General features: G+C 39.8%; 2 protein-coding genes across 6 annotated transcripts in view; both read left to right on the top strand.

The window, feature by feature from the left end:
* Positions 1–12058: 12058 nt before the first annotated feature.
* park7 (parkinson protein 7) lies at positions 12059–16199 on the top strand. Of its 2 annotated transcripts, none has more exons than XM_085925168.1 (6): positions 12059–12345; positions 13232–13333; positions 13401–13472; positions 13787–13856; positions 15173–15259; positions 15607–16199. In XM_085925168.1, exons 1-6 carry the CDS (start codon positions 12256–12258, stop codon positions 15765–15767), a joined length of 582 nt encoding a protein of 193 aa, XP_085781294.1. In that variant the 5' UTR covers positions 12059–12255; the 3' UTR covers positions 15768–16199. The 2 variants fall into 2 exon arrangements, with proteins under 2 accessions (XP_085781294.1, XP_085781295.1); XM_085925169.1 differs by having other exon boundaries at positions 12064–12345; positions 13413–13472.
* A 610-nt stretch (positions 16200–16809) lies between these two features.
* Positions 16810–21777, top strand: part of kcnab2a (potassium voltage-gated channel subfamily A regulatory beta subunit 2a) — a 43835-nt gene continuing 38867 nt past the window's right edge. For 2 of the 4 annotated variants that reach the window (XM_085923851.1, XM_085923848.1), the window contains exon 1: positions 16810–16911. The gene's annotated coding sequence lies outside the window, so the exon portion shown is untranslated. Of the gene's footprint in view, positions 16912–17217; positions 17424–17615; positions 17679–20654; positions 20874–21777 lie in introns of those variants that run through there. The other 2 variants (XM_085923849.1, XM_085923850.1) reach the window with 2 other exon arrangements.

Here is a 21777-nt window from a genome sequence, read left to right as displayed (position 1 = left end):
CCTGCAGCTACTCGCTCAGCAGTAGCGCCACACAAAATAAAAAACAAAAAAAAACGAGAGGACTCGAAGCTGCTCACACAAAGTCCAAAATGCAAGGAATGTATTGGTGGAGGGTTTAAAAAATTGGGGAAAAAGAAAAGGAAAAAAAAGACTGAAATAAAAAAATATGCTGTGAAATTCCAATCCCAGGTGGACTGACTGGACAAGGTTCACATAAATGAAGGGAGGGGGGCAGGAATTAAAAGTAGAACAGCAATGGTATATTTAGAAAATATTGATAATGAGTCAAGAAGGCAATTGGGAGTTTGGCAAAAGCAGGCCCTCTTGTCCCTTTGGTGCATTTGGCGTGAGTGTAATGTCTGCTGGCTGCGTGGAAGTAGTTGAAGTGGGCAACTTTGGTGCACACATCGTGGGAGGAGACAAACGCGCGCTCCCATAGGCTGCCGTGGCCTTTTCCTTTTCGCACTCAAAGCCAGTGGGCTCAGCCTGCAGCCCTGGCGACCAATCACAGGGCCGCGTTGGACTTTTTAATGCACTGCTGCCACTGCCAACATCCCCATCCTCATCATCCTCTTCATCATTATCCCCAACAGCCTCCTCATCCTCCATCACAAGAGCCTGCACGCAACTGTTCAATGGAAATTGAGAAATTAATATGAATCCAAGTGTACCTTAAAACATGTAGATACCTTAAAAAATAAATAAAATAATAACATATGACATTTATAAAAACATTTCATATAAACAAAAGAAAAAAAATCTCAAGAATTAAAAAGGTATTTATTATTAATTGTCCTAACACTAAGATTGAACATTTTAAATTACATATTTGAAAAAAAAAGACTAAAATTAAAACGTCCACATTATATTGGTGCATGAAATTAAGTCCGCATTCTAGGGCAAGGTAAAAATTGTGATTTTTTTTTTTTTGACCCGTCAATTATTGAGTACAATTTCAAAATGTAATTTTTATTCAATAAGGAAATGGCTAATTGCTACATTGACAAATCCAAGCTTGACTTTTCCCCGGAGAGTAATTGCTTCATAGTTGAATATATACATGTATAATTACGCTTTGTGATCGTGTGCGTGTGGGTAAGTTCGGGTGTTTGTGCACCACTATTTAGAGACGCCGTGTTGTGTAAGCCAATTGCCGTGCAGTTACTCCTGATGGAGGGCAAATTTCCACAAAAACATTTTTAGCCAGCGACAATTAGGGGAGTGTGCTGGGGGTGAAATGGCGATTTCACATATGCAGATGCAGCGTGAACCGAGGTGGGGAGGATGTAGGAGCCCCGTCTTGACCCTCCGAACTATGTTGCCCGAAGAGAGAAGGGAGGGGGGCTTAGCCAAGCATCAATCATGTGACAACCATACAACAGTGCTGTCATGGTGAGTTAATGTTGGTTTTACAAGGAATCAACACTTATATGTATGTTGTAAAAACATATTTACAGTATTACCTACTTTTCTTTTTAATGTTCAATATCCTACTACTTAGTATTTGCAACAATTGTGCAACACTTGTCCCCTGTTGTAAAAGTGTAAAAAGAAGCTAAATGCTGTTTGTAATCAAATGTAAAAACGACAATAAATGGTGTACTCACCATGATCGTGGTAATGTAAGAACATGTATGTTTTATATATATGTCATATTTTTATTATTATCTTGAAGAACTGATTTTACATAATTAAATGTCTAAAGTGAACATTTTGGAGTGTTTTTGTGCAAACTCTTGATTTGCAGGAGTCAAGAAATGTGTACAGTGTGTTGTTCAAATAATAATAATAAAAATGTATGAATATAATGACAAAGTGGAAGGAAGGCGTCCTTATTGTGCATTTCACAGTGTGCTACCAATGTTCCTTTCAAGTTCATCAATTCTTCAAGCATTCTTGAGCTTTGGAGTTCCTTGTAGTGTGATTGCGTCCACTAGTGGGCGACTGAATTTTTTTTTTTCTTCATCTTCCTCATGCACACAAACACTTTACAATCTTATCTTCATCTTCAAACGTTTCCGTCTTCTTATTTGCGTCACAGCAAATTAGCAAAGTTTCTTTTTATGCTTGTAGGTGTCATGTTTTATCTTCATAATGTTCGGTACAAAGCAAAGATGAAGAAAGACACCATGAAAAGACATCGCTTGGCTTTGTCTCCTTTGTGGGCAGATAAAAAAGGGTGGAGAGATTGTTTCAGTTTATTAACTGTCGTTCAAATGAAGGCAATGGTGGTTAATATAGAAATATTAAAAAAAATCAGTGGGATGATTACTCGGTGTGCTTCTGAGGTGAGTGTTTTCATAAAGACATGGCTCACTTTGAGGTGTAAATTTTAGAAGAAATTGACAATAAAGCAGACTTTGACTTTGACAATATGTAATTTGGAAGAAAAGTAAAACAATTGAGGACTGCATAATTTAGTTTAGACAAGAGCTGAACGATTAATCAAATTCTAAATCGACATCCTGGTTCATTTAGTTGTTTGGGAGGCTTTTCATGTGCTGTCCACATGTTTGATTGTTTCAAGTTGTAGTGATAAAGCCACAGATTTGTTTTCAATTTTGCATTATTGTTATAATCAAATTTATGACTTTCTGACTTGTTCGGTAGATTGACGTAGATGAGAAAAAAAAAAAGTCTTTCTTTTGTGTAATAATTTATCGCTTGTGTTTGTTAAATGGGAGGAGGACTTTGAAAAAAAATAATTGCATATTGAATCACAATTGTAATATTGAGGGGGAGGGGGAATATTGCAAATAGATCCAAAATTATCAAAAATTCTTCTGGACTATGAGGCAGACATGCTAACCACTAATGCAGTGTGCCGCTGCTAGGTCATAAACACTCAATGTTGCAATAATTCGCTTAATGTCCAATTCTATGGTATTAGTGTAGCATAGCAAGAAGCCCGCGTCCGCCCAAAAAAAACTAGTTTGAGTTTTGTCTTTATTTCAATGAATAGTTACCCTCAAGAGCTAATTCCATTTTTATGAAGGAGATAATTAGTGCTCCACATTGACAAGAAGAGATGGAGATGTGCTTAAAATATCACTTTGTAGCATTCCTCTAATAAGAGAGCACACTGTGGGAAATTGGCGCTCTTAAAAGACGAGACTGTGGCCCAGGTTTTTGGCGCTCTTCCGCAAACACGAGCACTAACAACCATACGATAGATAACGGCCAGACTCGTATGCACGTGTTGTGCTTTTAACTACCACTTCCTCTACATCCTTGTTAACTTGTTGAGACAACTTCACATCTGCTTGGAATTATCCATCACTTCCTTGTTGGAAATATTTTATCACGACATAAGGGAGAAGAGACGTACCAAGGAGAAATGTCACTTCGGGTTGTAATTGAATGAACGGGACATGATGGGAGTCGCGCAGGTGTGACGAGGGGGCCTAATGAGGGAAGCAATGATACGGACATTCCTCATTTGGAACACGTTAGCCTGTATCACTTGAGGTCAGTCGGGGTCAAAGCAAGGTTCACTCACTCTTTACGTACTGGCTAACTACCATATTGCTACCACCTGCATCATAAAATGACAAACGAGCAGAAACCACAGTGGAACCTCAATTTAACAAAGTAAGAATTAGTCTTTAAATGTATTGAATAAATATAAAAAAAAGTTTTAAAGTTGAATTTTATTCCGTCAAGCACCAGGAGAGAACAAAAAATCCTTGAGCCGTGCCTGTAGCCAACATGGCCGCCACCTTGACTTGTGTGGGAAAATTGTCCCTGCCAACATGGCCGCCCCGTTGGTCGACCTACATCTTTTACCATGTGTTCATCTTACTGTAAATCTGCGACAAAACATTTTGAGTGAACGAAACACTCTTTTCTGTCCATTAAATGCGGAAACTGTTTAATATAATTGAGATTCCGCTTTACGGCAGTAACTGACTGTGCCTCATGACCAAGTATTCTCCCACTGCTGTATAAACAATTTTATTGCATACCATTTAAGACGTGAAATTCCATTTGTCCAGACCGTCATAAATCAAGGAACCCCAATATGGAAAAATGTAGGAATACTATGTTCCATTTCCAGCGCTATGTTCATCATTATACATTATTACTCTTTTCTAATATCCTGTTGTGGGATCTCAAAAATAGAAAGACACACACAAAAAAAAAAAAAATTATCCATGCAGGTTTCAATGTTATAGGAGGAAAACCATGTATGAATAGGAAAAATATGCAAACAATAATTTTAAAGCTCTTCCTCTCAAACTGTTTGCAACAGTGTGTGGCCAAGGAGAAGGAACGACAGAAAGAGGTGTGAGGGAAAACAACATGTGCCAATTTGACATGTGAGTCTGCCATTTGACTTATGAGTGCAAAGTAGGGATGTCCATAACTCAAAGCGGTGATCAAACACAGTCAAAAGCTACTTAAGGGAGGGCAACTGCCTGCAGATCCCCAAGGAGAACAAAAAACGACAGAAAAATACAAGAAAACAGTTTCTCAACATTTTAAGAATATAACGTCAAACGGCTCGGATCTTTTGTTCCATGAATTCAGCTTTTGTAGTTTGAACTGACTTAACAGCGCCTCCGGTGGTTGCATATAAGTCATGCATTCATCCCGTTCAAAACGACAAAATTCTTATTTCAACGAATTGAATATTGTGCTAAAGCCTAATGAGTTTTTTTGTCAATACAGTTAGTGCAGGTGACATCAGCCGGTTGGGTGCAGGTGGGTCGGCCAGAACATTTGACACATCCTGCCGCTGTTCATTACGTGTGTCCATGTCCTAGCGAACAGGCCATGAGCACCATTCGGTGATGCAAAATGGAGGATCACGGGGGGAGGGGGGGGGGGGAAATGAAGTCTGATCTGCACCGGGAGGCAGCTGGAACCTAAAATGCTCCGACAAAACCATGCTCGGAGCATCCAATCAGAGTTTGCCAATGTGAACGTATGTCTTATGTGGAAGCCCGAAGGAATTAAAAGCTAACAAGTGGAAAATACAAGGCACATGATAAAGTTGTGATGACGATGGTCTGCTCTCGCTCCAAAAGAGCAACAACGCTCGTTAATGCCTCGCTAAAACAATGTTGTACAACTTGTTTATCTGTGTTGACATTTTTATTGAAATAGTCATGAGAGTCGAGTTTGATTCATAGTCCGACTGATCTTGTGTCTTTGATGATTCGCCTCACAAATGACAAAATGATCAAATATGAGTCATGGTCATCAAAATTGACCTCAAAGATCAGATGGCTGCATCTTCAGTGTCCTCAAATGGACCTGAGGAGTCGGGGGAAGCAAACAATTGGGTGTGGCAGTTAACCCCGTGTAGATCTCTTACAATGGAATAAATGACATTTGTCTCTATGTTCAACTGCAAAGGGTTATATTGATAACCATGGGAGAAGTGTCGGGGAACTTTTCCACTGGGAAAATCCCACTCTGGGCGCCATGCTCTTGTCTCATTCTCATTCAGTCACTCTTAATAGTACTGCGGGGAACTGCAATTACTTGAGACAAGATATACTAACAAGTGTGTAGATATGGAATTAGCCTTTTCTTGGATCAGTAGTGGGTTTGTTTGGAGAAGAATACTATGTGCGTACATGTCAATAGTGCTGACTCACAGCTCCAAACAATGACCTGTAGTCTTCCTCAGGGGTCACTGTTAGGCCCCTTGTTGTTTTTAATTTTGCGTAATGATCGGCGTATGATTTCAGAAATTCGACACTTTATTTGCCGATGATACAGGTATTCTGTTTTGCAGTAGAGTTGGGAAAAAATATTGGTGTGGTTAAAAAAAAAAAGGAAAATTTTGAAGGAATGGTTTCAAGCAAATTAATTGTCAATGTAAACAAATCTCAATAGGCCTATGTTATCTTTGCAAATTGTCCAGGTGATCATGACAGAAAATTGTCCTTTTTGTGTGAATAATAGCAAATGTAAGTTGGAAAAATATGTTGTGGACAAAATGATGTAAATCTCTCACAGTACCTTTTGAGTCTTATTTGTCGTTAAAAAGTTATTGAATGTGTGTGACTTGGCCACCAGTTGTGAAATTCTTCTTTGCTTGTATCTGTGTGTCTATATTACAGTATACTGCACCCTTAGTGGCCAAGTCACTCACATCTGGAACAAATAAAACAATCTGGAACAAATAATGCAATTTCTAGACTCATTCCAGTGTACCGAGAATGGTCACCTTTATGTTTACAATTGAAATGGTAATAGGAACAAAACACAAGACACGGTTCGGATCGGTCAAACCCGATCAGGATTGCGTTGAAACATTTCTAGACAGAATGTTATGCTGAAACAAAGACAATATGACAAGAATTGCTAAGTTTGAGGGCTGCACACGTTTTAGAAACCCTTCACTGTGATTGATAACAGAGTTAAGTACTTTGTAAACGTCATCAACTTTCAATAATTGTGTCGTGGCAGTTGATGCTTAACACAATCTGCCACTTTTGATCTTCATAAATGGTTTGGTTTTCCAGTTTCACAATTAGCAGATTCTATTATATTCCAATGAAAACAGTGCGAGCTAAATGTGACATGCCGCTAATAGATGTCGACTAAAGCGCATATTGTACGAGATTTGTAAAGAAGCTTTTGATTTGGTTATTACTTGGAGCATAATAAAATGTGTGACTAACTAAGTCCAAAGGGCGCTTTCCAGTGGCGGGTTTGAGGATGTACAATAGTTCTCTTATTCCTGTAATTGAATGAACACAATATATTGAAAGAAATCGACCTAAAAAAACTCGGGCACCATGTTTTTGTCAACGTTTACACTGATTGACTCAAAGATTGACTCCTGTCGAGCTCCTTGTTAAAAGGAAAACAATTTTGCTGGCATCAATCAAACACACAAGTTGCTCTTTTTTTTCAATAGTCATGAGAGGGGTCAAAAAGTTGCTGAATTAGCAACAATGACTGTTTTTGTAAATTAGCTCCACTTAGTTGGCAACCATTTTGTTAGCACAATCATAACAAGGATGACCTATAAACTCAAATGAATCAATAATGATTATCAACTAGTCTGCCTTATCAAAAGACATCCATTGCCTAGATGTCATCAATGTGCAAGTAATAAATCACTATTGCATTGTTGAGAGTATGTTTAAAGCACAAAATTGTGTTTTCAAGCTTTCCAACAGGCCTGAAATAACCATGGGGGCTTTAGACCATTAAAAATATACATTGGAGATCTTTGTATAAAAATGTCAAAGAGGAAGGTACAATGCTACTGCAACTCTCCAATTTGCATGTCAAACTACAAATATAAAAAAAAATACTGAGTTTCACTGGGGGTTTTCTGGCAACATTTTATTACAGCAGCTAGTGTAACAATCCATTTTACGCATCCAAGAATGTGCCTGCGTGTGTGTGTGTCATGTGACAGGGCCAAAATGTTTGGGTATCACGCTCTGATGTGCATGCCAAATCCAGTTGTCCTTTCACACAAGCTAGCAGTGTACTGCTTGGCTAGCAGAGGTTCAAGCAGAACACCGCTGGGATGGAGGTCACAACCTACCGCAGACGCTTTGGTTCTCGCACTGTTGCTGTGAGTTTCAATTCCACCTTCTGTATAGATGTTGAAGTTGAGATTGCAGTGAGAAGCTATGTATTGGGAAAAAAACAGATATTCGACTCAAATCAAGGGTTTCAACTCAGGGTTGGGGTTTTAGATTAAGTTAGTTTACAATTAGGATTTCAAAGTTATGTTTCAAAGTAGGGGATCGAGGGTTAGCATTTGAAGATAGGGTTTGAGTTTCAAGATAGGGTTGCCAGAACGGGTGTATATTTTGAGCCTTAGTCAGGGTTTCAAAAAAGGTTCAGGGTTTTAAAACAGGGTTACACTTTAAAAGTCACAGTCGAGGTTTTAAAGTAAGGTTTCAAAACAAGGTTAGGGTTGTCAGATGAGATAGGTGACGTTTGGGCCGTCATATTTTTGCCACTTTGTTTTGATTGACTGAGAAATGAGAGCACATGCTTTTCCATTCCCAAGAAAAAAAAAGTACATTTTTGCTTTAAGACTGCAAGGGTACGTACATTTTAGCACGAGGGAAAAATAAGTCTCTTTGTTAATGAAGATGAAAGTAATGTCACCATTTTGCATGCTATTACAATTAGTCTCACCACAACCATCTGAAAGATCCTTCTGGAGACGAGAGATCACTTGACCGCCCCCGCCTGTGACCATGCCCGTCTTTTTATTAGGTGCTCCCTGCGAGCAAAACATCTACCGAGCACTTGAGCTGGACACAGATGACAAGAGAAGATCGCAAGCCAGACATGTGATCAGTTTCTGTCAGTTTATGGCAAATTCCAGCTAGTTGGTTCCGTGTCCATAGAATTATGGTTCCATTGTATGCCCCGTATCACTTTTTTATTCTATTAATCCCAAATCAACTTAGTTTTCTTGGTTTCAAAGGAGCAAAAGTGGCAACAAAAACCAAAGGGTAAAGTTTGATGCACTCTCAAGGTGATGTTTGATCCAGTTAAATTTTAGGATGAACATTTCAGAATCAGACACAAATATTTTTGTACAAAAGTGTTAAAAAAACATTTGAATTTAACCGTTCCTCATAAAATGATTCTCCTTTTGTGGTTTTTTGGGGTCAATCAAAATAAACCTCAAGTAAAGGCACATTGAACATACTCGTTGCTATGAAAGCAATCAGTATTCTTCAGTGGCTTCACCAACTCTCCCGTTTGTCAGGCAAAACAATCAATTCAACACATTGGATGATCATTCAGAATGTGATGAGATTTACAGGAAAATGAAATGTATTGCTCTCTGGTTCCTTCTCTGGTTATTCATAGAGTGAGAAAAGCATGCCCACTGATTTTCTGTGATAATGTGCCTTAGAAAATGTGTTTGTTTGCTGTGGTGTAAGTAAGTGGTAACAATGAATAGCCGATTACCAAGGGAAGTTAAGTTAGTTCTTCAAATATTACGAGACCTTGGTCTACCTAAAGATCTTCGTTCCATCAAGAGAAGGCTTCCCGAATACACTCAAGTTAGCTAGCAAGCTGATTTGTGCTGGGTTTCTTTCATTGTTTTCTCTGTTTAAGCATAAACAGTTATTATTAGCGGCATCACAGATTTTCCAGTCTTGTCAGATGTGTTAAGATGTGCAAAAAGAAGTTATACTGTGAAGTGTACAAAGAATCTCTGGATGGATCGAACCAATATGATTCCCTCACAAATCTCTCGCTGCTTAACCACGTGGAAAGACAAACGGATGTCGAGAGTTTATATGTGAAGTGAGTAACTAAACCGGTATTGACATCTGAATGTTTTATTGATTTCATGTTTTCCTAGTAAAAGTGATTTTCATTTTGCTTATTTGGCCTTTGAGACTGCTGCTTACTTTCAAATATTGCCTGCTTTTCATTGTTTTATGTTGGAAATTTTTGAAGATTTGAACAAATAAGAGGCTGCCCAACAATCGATGAAACCAATACATAGCAACTTTGTTTTATTATTAAGAGTTCATGTAAATCTGTATAATAAGTAAACATAATGGAATTTACCACATCATATTCTAACATCAATCCGTCATAGTGTGATTTTCTTTTATTTATTTATTTATTTATTTATTTATTTATTTTGATATCCAAAGGAATATGACGTGACAGAGCCACAAGGGTTACAACAGGCACTTTGCTTTTTCCAAGTAAAATATCTGGTCATCTGAGCGTCCCTAACTGAGCTGTCACAGGCGATTAGCGAAGGAACAACTCTTATTGGTATCCCAAGGAGCATGGGGTACTCACGAGAGAGCTCTGGCCAAAGCTGGAATCAATGTCACCGTTCAGACCATCACGCATTGCAGATTCACCATGTAAGATGCATTTGGTGTGCTGCCTCGTCGTCTAAGGCCTCTATTCATTGGCAGATTTTTCTTTTTTTCCACAGAAACTTGGTCGGCCTGATAACGATACTTTTCCTCGGGGAACTTAGGCCCTTCCTTGCGGGCCCCGGAGTGTTGCCTGTGTCACGATGTTTGTCTGGTGCGCCAAAATGTTTTGCTGTTGCTAAACTCACCTTGTAATCTTGTTATTCCTTTTGGTTAAAATAATTAGACATATTCAAAATAATGTATAGTTTTTTTTTTTTATATTGTATCTTCTTTTTTGTATGGTTTGTTGAAGAAATGCTATGTCCAGTTGAGGATGGTGCTCTCAAAAGGCTTCTTCCTATGATGATATATATTCTGAGAAATCAATTAAAGAGTTTGGATGTATAATTGTAGAGGAACTGATTGATTGATACATCTATGTTCTATCTAATTGAGAGAAGCGGCGGTGGTTTTGTATGTAAACTATTGACTGGTCACATCATGGACAGGCAAACAATAGTGGAATAATGAGATTTAACACTCTGAATTTACACTCCTTGTCCAAGTGCCCAATTCTGATTCAATGCTTGTATCCAATATTTTTTAACTCTCTATTTCCATGTAAGTGGCTGTGGACAGTGACAGAATCAATAAGACAACTCATGCGCAATTGTTTCACAATACAAGAGTAAACAGTAAGATATAGTAGCTCTGTTTTCACAGAAGTTCTGATTTACAATGGCTGCTTTTTAATTGAATTGTATTTTCAGTTTGAGCAGATGTGGGCATATTCGATACAGATTTTTACAAATATATGGAAACGGCCTGATTCCAATCAAATTGAGTCACATCGTTGTATCTGAAGTTTTGGTGTCGTCTTAGTAAGACGTGAAAATAAAAACACAATAAAGCGGCACAAAATTCAATATAAAGATTTATATTTTATCATCCTGCTTGGCTATGTTTTTATATATCTGTCTCTACGGACAGCGGGATAGTTTGAGAATAACAAAAAAGGTCGCATCTCTTTGACTTCTCCTCACAGAAATTTGTTGTTGTCTCCACATACACAGAAGCGCATGCACACACACAGATGCAGAAGTACAAGGTTTACACAAGAGGAGTGTGAAATCAGCATGTTCCAAGACTGCGGGGGGAGCTCGTGGTGGGCACAAGTGTTGACATCAGGCACGCCGGTGACCCCTCTATTCACTGTCCTCAGCCTTATGAAAAAAAAAAGTGCCTTTCATTACCACCGAGTTTCTGGGAAGTGATTTAAAATGATATGTGCTGGTGATATAAGACAACACGAGGGGAATCAAAATGACTCAAAGGGTCCATGTTATATATTTAATACATTCCTCAGGGCCAAGGGTGGATTACCTTGCAACACTACTCAATTATATATTCATCAATGTATATTTCTGCTTTCCAGGAACCCAACCAGCACCACTGGACCGCAGGCATTTCCTATTGAGTACAAATTGACACTTTATGGACAATTGCCTCCAGCAATTAATTAATTAATATAGATACAAAAAAAAAAAGAAGAAGAAGGGTTTGTTTGTGAATACATGCAGGTACAAAATTTGCTCGCTGCATTTAACACATCACAGTTGTGAAACCCGTAAACACACTTTGCATGCAATGGAGCAGGGGTTAGGATGTCATTCCTGACCTGAAGGGGCCACTGCAGGACAACTGAGGACCATGGCTTTGGAATAGGAGGTGCTGAGGTTCATACAGACAATTTCGTTTTAATGCAGCCAATGGATCCACATAATCTACAAAAAGCAGCGACGTAAAAGAGATGTCACCATGCCTCCGCTGCATGGTGACGAATTGCAGTTGTACTACTAGGACACCATTCCATCCCGCTTCTTAAAAAGACCCTTAAAGCTCATTACCTCACTAATCATTAGGTAATGCCACCCTCTTGCGGATAAAATGTGTATCGCAATCACGTCTGACCCAAATATTTCACTTTTGTTTCCGTCTGCTTGCATATTTATAATGACTTTTGTTGTTTACTTATCAGTCCTTTTAAAAAACAACTTTTGCATGTTAAATATATTTTAACAGTGCACAAAAAACAAATGAACGCAATTTTCGTCCGTAGATAAAACGTGTCATAGAATAAAGGAATATGCTTGAATGATGCTAAAACAAGGCGTCTTTTTTTTTTTTTTTTTTTTTTAAATAAATTAGTGTACAATTTGTAATCAAGACTAGATATACTTGGTCACCATGTGACTTTATCCAAGGAAGAAAGGTTAAAAAAAAAAAAAAAGATCATGTTGACATCATAGAAAGGGGGATAGAGTGGCGTAAACTGGCAACCCTGCCCGAAGCTAACTTCGCACTGAAATTATCCTCCTTCCGTCGCGTCTTCTGTTGCACCTGACCAACTCCAAACGCAGTTATGTCCGGAAAAAGAGCCTTGGTCATCCTCTCCAAGGGTGCGGAGGAGATGGAGACTGTTATCCCGGTGGACATCATGCGAAGGGCCGGGGTTTGTGACTTTCAGGCTACTTTGATTCTTAGCTGTTAGCAAGCTAACGCTTGTATACGTATTCTGGAAGTTTTCCCGATTTGTAGCGTGACTACACTTGTAACAATGCACAGATTTGAACGTCTTGTCGTGTGTATCATTGCAACGCATATATTTTGCGTGCAAATGCCAGAGTTTACAGTGTCAAGTGCTTTCAAAAAATAAAGGACGGGTCAGCCAAAAATGTCAAAGGTGAACCACACGGCTGGAGCTATTTTACAGTCAACTGTCAAAAGTCTTAAATTACCATCCATGCACTACTGTGATTATTCAAACAAACGAGGGACTGTCACTTGATTTTATAATGCCACAGAGTCTGTGTATGCAAAATACTGTATATTAATATATCCATGCCACTTTTTGGTATTTACTGTAACAATGCTTTGAAGTCATATGTTCGATTATAATGCTGCGAAATCAGCGTAAGCCAGGGGTGCTCACACTTTTTCAGCATGCGAGCTACTTATAAAACAAGTCAAAATGATCTACCAACACGCCACAAAACTGCAAAACATAACTATTTTCAAATTTATTAAGGATTCTTTGTATGTACAATGTATGTTGATGTACTTTGCATAACTTAAATAGGCCAATATTGCACAACACACATAATGAATATTAAAAAATTTTGTAGTTATGTGATGACAGGCTGATAGTCGATCGCGATCGACCTAATGAGCACCCCTGGCGTAAGCCTATCCCATTCTAATAATGCCCTGGTCAGTGTATGCCACATAACAGTAGTAATGGGATGAACCCAGAAAGTTGATTTGTCACATATGTAACACTGAAGATGATAGTTGAAGCCACAGATGCCATTTATGATGTCTGCACAATACCATTGCAGATTACAGTGACGTTGGCAGGGCTGACGGGTAAAGACCCTGTGCAGTGCAGCAGAAATGTCATGATCTGTCCTGATGCAAGCTTGGAGGATGCCAGAAAACAGGTAAGACTGAATGATTTCCTTGATGGTGATGTGGAGACTTTTGAAACCTTGTTGAGTCTTATAGTAGTGTCTATCTCAGGGCCCCTTTGACGTGGTGCTTCTTCCAGGGGGAATGCCAGGGGCACAAAACCTTGCAGAGGTAAGAAATCTACAGAACCAAGGCATACGTGCACTTTTGATGGTGCATCAAATCCATTGAAGAACAATCAACAAAGAAATGTCTCAAACACAAACAAAAAGAAAAACAGTGAACACCAAATATCCACCAGATGGCGCCAAAATAATTACTTTACAAAAACTGCATTGACCAAATTCTTAGCAAATAAAAATAGCCCCCCTTAAAATATGTAAATATGTAAATTCACAAATGCTAAATTCACTAATTTAGCATATTTTGCCAGTGATTAACTGCATCTGCTTACTCCACTCATGCACTCTCGCTCTCTCTTGCAGTCTCCTGCTGTGAGCGAGGTGCTGAAGGACCAAGATGGCAGGAAAGGCCTTATTGCGGCCATCTGTGCAGGTGCAGTCAGCAAAAAAACAGATGAGAGTTACTCACACTCCTGCACATATCCCGCTAGTTTGTTGCTGTGTCAAAAGTCCTTACAAAATCTGCTGATTTGATTCCCGAACAGCTGCATAACTGTTGGATCAAATAAAATCAAGCAATCTATTTTTATATGCTATATTCAGGGGTGCACATAAGTGCGCACTTTAAACCAATTTAAATTGAATAATGTGCACCAGTTCAACTTTGTCACCGCGCTTTTCCTAAAAGTGACTGCTGAAGATGACAATCACTGTTTGAAACCATTCATGATCATATTTTGCAAGTTTCAAGTTTATATTATGCACAATATGGGCTTGCCCATTACAGTAGCAGAAATGGGCATTAAATCAGGACTGTGAACTTGGAGCAGCATTGTAAATCTAATATTTTATGGCTGTCTTTAAATGTTAAGAGGTTTTACTTGACTTGTGTTGAGAGAATAAGGACACCGGAAGGACATTATGACAAGAGACTACAGTGACCAATATTAAGGCAAAGTAGATTGAAGGATGTCCTAGAAAATGGCCGCAACACTCACAGGAACTGACAGTTTAATGAAGCTTGCCAGTAAGACGGTCCCTTGCCGGCATGTGGCCCTGACTTTAAAGATTTTTTTTTTTTTTCCTGCATGACCGATTATGTTTGCATCCATAAAAATTGTGATTATTCTAATGATAATGGCTCATCTCTCATGTCTGCCTTTTAGTAAGACTGAGTAAGTATTAGTCGTAATAAGAGTCGTTTGCAGTCTGCAGTCCTGCCAGGAGAAAGTAATAATTAGACTGCATGGGAAGGGCGCCAAGGGGCATAATCAATAACTTTCTATTTATTAACAGTTTTTCGATGAGCTCACTGCAGTGCTCGGCCTCTGCCAAAGGTAATGCAGCAGCATTCAGTGTCCTCCGCCACTCCCTTTTTTTGTTTTGTTTTTTATTGTCTCATTGTGGCAAGGCAGAAAAAAAGGGTATAGTAATTATATTTTGTTTGCCTTTTATTTCACTCAAGGTTTACAGGGTTAAAAAATGCAGAAATGAGCAATACAAGTATATCATGTTAGTTTTTATTTTTTATTTTATATATCAATCAGTGTGCTGTAATTGACTGTGTTGAATTTGGAGATTTGATTGTATTTGCATTCTTCAATCCGTACTTTCTGATTTTGTATTGTTATCCAAATGGCATTCGGACAAAACACTGGACCGATCACACATCACACAAATGACCCATGAGTCATTTTACAGCGGAACATTTCTGAAGCCTAACAGCCTTGCTTCCTCTTGGCGCCGCAGGTCCCACAGCTCTTTTGGCGCATGGCATCGGCTACGGCAGCACAGTGACCACACATCCGGCTATGAAGGACAAGATGATGGCTGGAGGTGAGATAAAAATCTAACCCAATTCCAAATGGCTAAAAAAAAAAGGGTGGCGAGTCATGCTAATATTTTTTTACATTTATACTTTTCACGTTGCTCAATATGTTTAGTTGAGAAAAGCTGAAACAGCAGGGGGCGCTGTCATACAGGTATACGCTATGGACCACTGAAGAGGTGAATTCAGTTGGAGAATTTTGACAGAAGACGGTAGTAAGAAACTAGGTTATTTGTTTTGGCATATGGCCACCCACCCTTTCAGTGTGGTGGTCTCCAGAACTTTTCGACCTGTTGCACGAGTTTCTCCCTCCCTTCCTCCTCATCCCAAGTGTTTCTCTTTTGTTTGTTTTTAGATCACTATAAATATTCTGAGGCTCGAGTGCAGAAGGATGGCCATTACATCACTAGCCGTGGGCCCGGAACCAGTTTCGAATTCGCCCTGGCAATCGTAGAAGAGCTTCTGGGGGCTGAGGTTGCCGCTCAAGTCAAGGCTCCGCTGGTTATGAAAGAGTGAGTGTAGCCGCTTCACATCCGCTCGCGGGCCGTAACTCTGGGCACGCCCGCGCAATCTGCTACAAGCTCTATTGTGAAATTCTGGCATTATTTTCCCATCCATTTTCTGCTACAGTTTACGGATACAAAAATGCTCAATTTGGGGTTTAATTGTTGCGGTTGTGCCCGACTGCTCTGCAACTTCCGTCTCCTACGAGTTCCCCTCCCATTCAGCTAATTTAGAGAACAGAGATGAGAAACCACTCTTAAGTTTGAGGACTTCATGAAAAAACTGAAATGGCTCCTAAAAGGGAAAAATATCCAGATTTACCCGATGATAGTGCTCCTCATTAAAACCAACATCAATTGTCTTTTCACTGTGAATTATGAGATGACTAATCACTGCACAGAACAGAATTTCTCAATAACCTTCAATAAAGTAGGTGTGACAGCATTTTGTTCCACATTGCTCATTCTTTATTTGGGTTACTCCAGAAGTGTTAAGTGTTTTGGGGGAAGAACACTTCCACAAATCCCGACCTGGTTGGTCGATACTCAAACCACAGCGACGAGGGAAAAAAAAAGTAAGCTCTGACTGAGAACATAAATGACATCATCAATCTAATTGACCCTGACCATGGGCAGAATTAAGGTAAATCCTCCCACCTATTTGTTTCATAAAATGCTTACCATTAAAGATTTGAACTGGATGAGTCATGCATTGCTTGTTTTTCTTGCAAACAAAAAGGAAATGAACAGTCAAGTTTTCAGAACACTCTACCTCTTATAACTTGATGTTTTGTATCGCTACAATAATACGATTGCCCTCTGCACACTGGAGGTCATCACGACTTGAGTTGTGAATTGCCTGCATTGGCCCACTGGCTGTTGACGCCTAAATATAGTCTGCAGAATGCAACGTATTGTGGGTCACCACTGAGAAACGCGGGAAGTGGAATCCGAATAGACTGACGTGGAGTACGATCAATAGCGAGCCTCGCTGTGGCTGCAGTCGTTCTCATAATGGCCAATGACTGCTCCCCCCGCAGCCTTAACCAGGCGGAGCTCTTCACAACGCGTGGTAGTTGTGTCAGGAGAGCAACACAAACCAGGAGCTCATCGTCACAGTGGGGCATAAAGACAAAAAAGGGATAATCTCGCCAAAGGTAAACACATTTAACTCATTTCTTCCTTATGCTGAGTGTTTTTTGTGCAATGCATGTAATGCTTGCATGTTTTGCTCCGCTGCAATACGCCATATGATTGAATTTACGCCGCGTTAATCACGGCAACAGAAACTGTCATGCCACTGTTCGGCAACTGTAAACATGGTACACGCGTGTTCGTGTCATTAAAACGACGATCGTTGCAGTCTGAAGTCTTTTTATTTTTTTTTGCTCCACCATTCCGTGATGAGCTCACCGTGTGGTTTCAAGTGGCCACATCGTCATCGTTTGACAACCTCTGCTCAGATCAGATGTGGGCAGACGGAGCGTAAACGGGAAAGCCTGAGGTGGCATCCACGTCCGTGAAACTAAAGGTGCTCTCGACGTGATGCCCCCCTCATTTCCCGTCAACCGTGTGTTACCGCGGGGGGAGAGTTGGCGTGCAGATGTGAACCGACGCGGAGACGTCAGCTTCGGGAGGTTTCAGTTCTCAGGACTGCAGAGAAGCCCAGGTGACCAGTTCAAACGTCACCTTGACAACCAGACAACGCGCCGTCCACGTTGTGCACCAAAGCAAAATAGCAGAAAATCTTTAGTGGATGAGTAAGATTTATATGATGTCATAGTTCCTGGACTGGTGCCACTAAAAATATTTCAAATGGCTACTACACATTTGCCCTTTCTAAACTAATGCGCTTTACCAGAGGTCTTCACCTCAAAGTCATCTTACGGGATCCTGCAGAGCACCGTCGTCGGCCACTTACAAGGTAAGTTTGTTTAACCCATTGCTTGATAGATATTTACAGTATTAATGAAAAATACAACGATTAATAGCTAATTAATGGGTGCAGAGGTCACAGTTATGTACTCCTGGGTGATTGAGTTAGGGTTAATTGAATTTGGCATGTTCATATTTTGGTGAGAAAGATTTGTTGTTGCACCAGTCCTGGGACTTTTCTGACATGATTTGTACATCGTGGATATAAAAGGTACACCGTTTTTCAAATGGAAGGTTACAGTGCGATGTAAAAAAAAAAAATGTTCGATGTCATGTTTTATCTATAGTTTATATAGATAAGAATTAAATTCAACAGCTTCTGTGAGCATGGCAGGAACCATCATTTGTCTTTTTCAATGTATTCTTAACAAGTAGGAATAAGGCAGAGTTTTTAACACGTCACTCACAGGAAATGAAGTTATCTTCTGTGGTTTGAGTTGCTGGAAACAACCTTGATCACTAAACGGAGAGTTTTGCTGAGACATTGAACCCTATTTCCTTTTATCGTCACATTAGGTCAATTGCTTGGAAGAGAGACGGAACCAAAGCCTTGTAATTACGTTTGATTCGATTATTTTTTTGAAAATTCAGGCATATTTCTCTTTATCTGATTACCTTGTTGATTTTTTTTTTCTGTTCCTCTGGTAAATGTTTATTTTGATCTATCATTTACTGAAAACCTCCTTTAATTGTTTTTGTGCTCTTGTTAGCATTAAACGAACTTTAAACACAGCATCGTAGAAAATTGTGTCAAATCCAAGTGATAATACTCATTAGTTGGATATTTCTGGAATATTAACATTTGGCACTGTTGCACACAACATGTTAGAATTATTCTGCTTGAGCACCCATACAGGGAAGAGCTGGAGGCTTGACTCCCTATTTCTGGATGGGGCAGGGTGAGTAGAAGGGGGGGGGGGACAGTGTAAAAGTCAATGTGACTGAGTCATGGCTTTAGCTAATGATGCAATTAGAGCAGCGCTTGGCGTTTCCTGATTAGATCACCTACTTTCATAGGCCCGCACACGAGGAAGCGAGGGCTCGCTTCCATTCAGCCGATGCATTTCAAAAAGTAATTGGCAGTTCACAAGCCAATGGGATTTCATCAAACGTCAACATTTTTATTGTCTTGCGCCGCAAATCGGTTCTTGACATTTTAACGCCTCGCCGTTCTCGCTCACGTAGCAAATGCATCACCTCAACCCACGCGGCACGTCAATCATCAGCTGTTTTGAAGATAAGGATTCCAAAACTAGTTGCTGACGTCAATCAAGCTACACTTCTTTAGACAGCAAACTAAACTAGGAATGTGATCCATTCATAAGATTTGATTATTTAGCGTTGAATTATGTCCATTGTGACCTTTCTAGTGGAGTCGCTGACATGTTGTTCTTAAGACCGCATCCACCAAAAATAATGAAACTTCAACGAGGTGTCTTCCTTGACTTCTCACAAACATTAAAGTGAATATGTTAAAACCAAAATGTTTAAACTGCTACAGTTAAATGAAGGATTCATAGTGGCGAGAGTTTGACCCTGGAACTTGCCCTTTTTCCACGTAACCCAATCTGCCCTGATACTGATCCTGCAGATCACAGCGTACCGAATCGTGCGCGTATCTCTGTTCCCCTCCCGACCTTGAACAACCTTCGGGCCAAAACCGTGCTAGAGTTTCTTGAAAAACATGTTTATGCTTAAAATAACAGTCCTGTCACTTTAGTCGTCTGGAGGACAGCAACTTGATTACCTTTCCTTAAGCATCTTTGTGCTGAGTCATGGAGACGACGTCATAAAGCTAAGCGTCCCACCGTTCCCTTTGATTGTACCGGGGGGATATTTGAGAAGACTCATCGTTTCAAAATAAACATTCAAAATGGAATTGGTTACCATAATAGAAAGCAATTGCAGATCAACCTTCATTCCATTGAATGATTTTCTAGAATAAGAAATGCTCTCTGGCTGTATTATTACTCCATCATGCATTTTCTCAACTGGGAACGATTTTTCAATGCACTGAGGACTCTTTTTAAATTTGATAAAATTGGAGGAAGTGACTGTAAATATTGTCCACCATTTAAATCTTAGCATCGGTGCATCTTGTACATCTTAAACCACTAAGCGGGATACGTGTTGTGCTAATTAGTTTCTAGCTTTTGTAAGTGCTTCTCCCTTTACGTACAAACACACTCTTGGTTATAATGGCACAGAAAACTAATGCTCAAGTGTTTGGTAATATCTTGTTCGAGTTGATGCTGACACGGCTTGTTTCCAGAAGAGGAAGTTGAACGCAAGGGCAGAAATATGAGTGTTGAGGGCAAATGTGACAAGCCTTTTCTGGCAGGAATTGTTTTTTTTTTAATTCCAAATCAGCATACACGCTGGTGCGGTCACTATTGAATATTTTTAGAATTTATTATTCTATCGATTTAACCCAAAAAATCTGATAAAGTATGCGAATATAAGTTTAATGATTGATTTGTCACTATTGAATATTTTTAGAATCGCTCACTCCATCGATTCAATAGAATAACTGGATAAAATATGATACATTTAATGATCGATTTGTTGACAATTAAACGATTAATTTCCAACACCTCCAGTATTTGGTAGACACAAACCTGCTGTTTTTCTTAAAAGACAGAACCGGAACACGCCACTCCTACTCCCAAATTGTATCTCCACACGTGCCATTATATGCTAACATTGTATTCAAACTTTATTAATGTGCTCAACGTCCATTGAGTTTTCTCACGCTAGTCAACTCCTCCAGTCCAGTGCTGACTGTGCATAGGGAGGTGTGTCTATGTGTGGGTGTGGGTGTGTGTTGTGAAGGAGGGAGGGAGGGGCATTTCCTCTGCCCTCAGCTCACACATTTCTTCATATTTCTCCTTTCACCTCTTTCTTTCTTACTCATTGTTCCGCATCCTTGTCACTTGTTTCCATCTTGCTGCTGTCAGATGCTCAACACACTCGGCTACACAATTGCAGTCACACGGCATCACACGCCGCATCCGCTAGAGTTGTGTCATTCATCCAGTCATTCCACCTCACGATCTTCTCTCAGTGCCTGGGAATTCTCCACTGGTACTCCTCCATCGCTATTAACTGTTTTTTTTTTTTTTCTTTTTTTTAATATTTATTCCTCGCTTCCACTCACTGCGTCAGGATTCCGCTGCAGACTGAGGTGGGTATTTATTTATTTATTTATTTTCAAGCATCATTTCTGTCTCAGAGGTGCATGCAGCCGGTGTCTGTCTCTTGCTCTCTCTCTTGCTCACTCTCTCGTTGTCTACTCCTTCTTCTTCCGTCTTTCTCTTGCTTTCTCTTTCTTTAAGTCGAGAGTCGGGATGCTCCCGCTTGCCCGTGCTACATCTGTACACAGCAATTCTGAGTTGCTATCTGACTGATAGGACTGCTGCATTGAAAACTGTCTTTGCATACCGTATTATGCTGGTATGTACTCCTCTCTCTCTCTCTCTCCATTACGTGCCGTTGTGTGAATATCGGTCATGTTTTATGCATGCGCTACAGTTTGAATCCTTTTCTTGGCTTGTAAGCCTGATTAAACCTACAAAATAGACAATATGAAAGTCCTTATGATGAAGCATCAGCATTCAGGCAAGAAGGCGTGATTCCTTTTCACCTCAGCTGCCCTGCTGATACTGCTTGCTGCCACTGCTGCAGTTTTAGCTGTTGCCAGTAAAACCCAGAAGAGAAGCTCAAACTATTCCCAGTGAGAGTGGAAAAGTCGTTTTTGCTAGGATAAAAGGGTTACAGTGTTTATGTTTTGGAAAATATCAGAGGCTGGTAGAGAAAAGTGCGTGCACAGTCTTGCAATGTGCATTTTTACTCACGTTTACAAGTTTCCCCTACCAGCCTGCCTGGCTTCGTAGGATGGGCTGTGATCCAAGTAGAACAGGGAGGTTGCAGTGGTTATGTTTGGTGCAGTAAGCTACTGTATGTACAAGATCGGAATGTTACTTGACTCCAAAATTGTGGTCGTAGAGTTTGGGGCTGTAGTTACGGCTTTAGGTGTTGGCATAAATGGTTAGGTATTGGTATTAGGCGTAAGGGCAGAGGGGTAAACG

Source organism: Syngnathus leptorhynchus, chromosome 11 (genome assembly GCF_054491065.1).
Source record: "Syngnathus leptorhynchus isolate UIUO chromosome 11, UIUO_Slep, whole genome shotgun sequence".
In the NCBI taxonomy this organism is placed as follows: domain Eukaryota; kingdom Metazoa; phylum Chordata; class Actinopteri; order Syngnathiformes; family Syngnathidae; genus Syngnathus; species Syngnathus leptorhynchus.
This window is presented reverse-complemented; position numbering and strand designations above follow the sequence as displayed.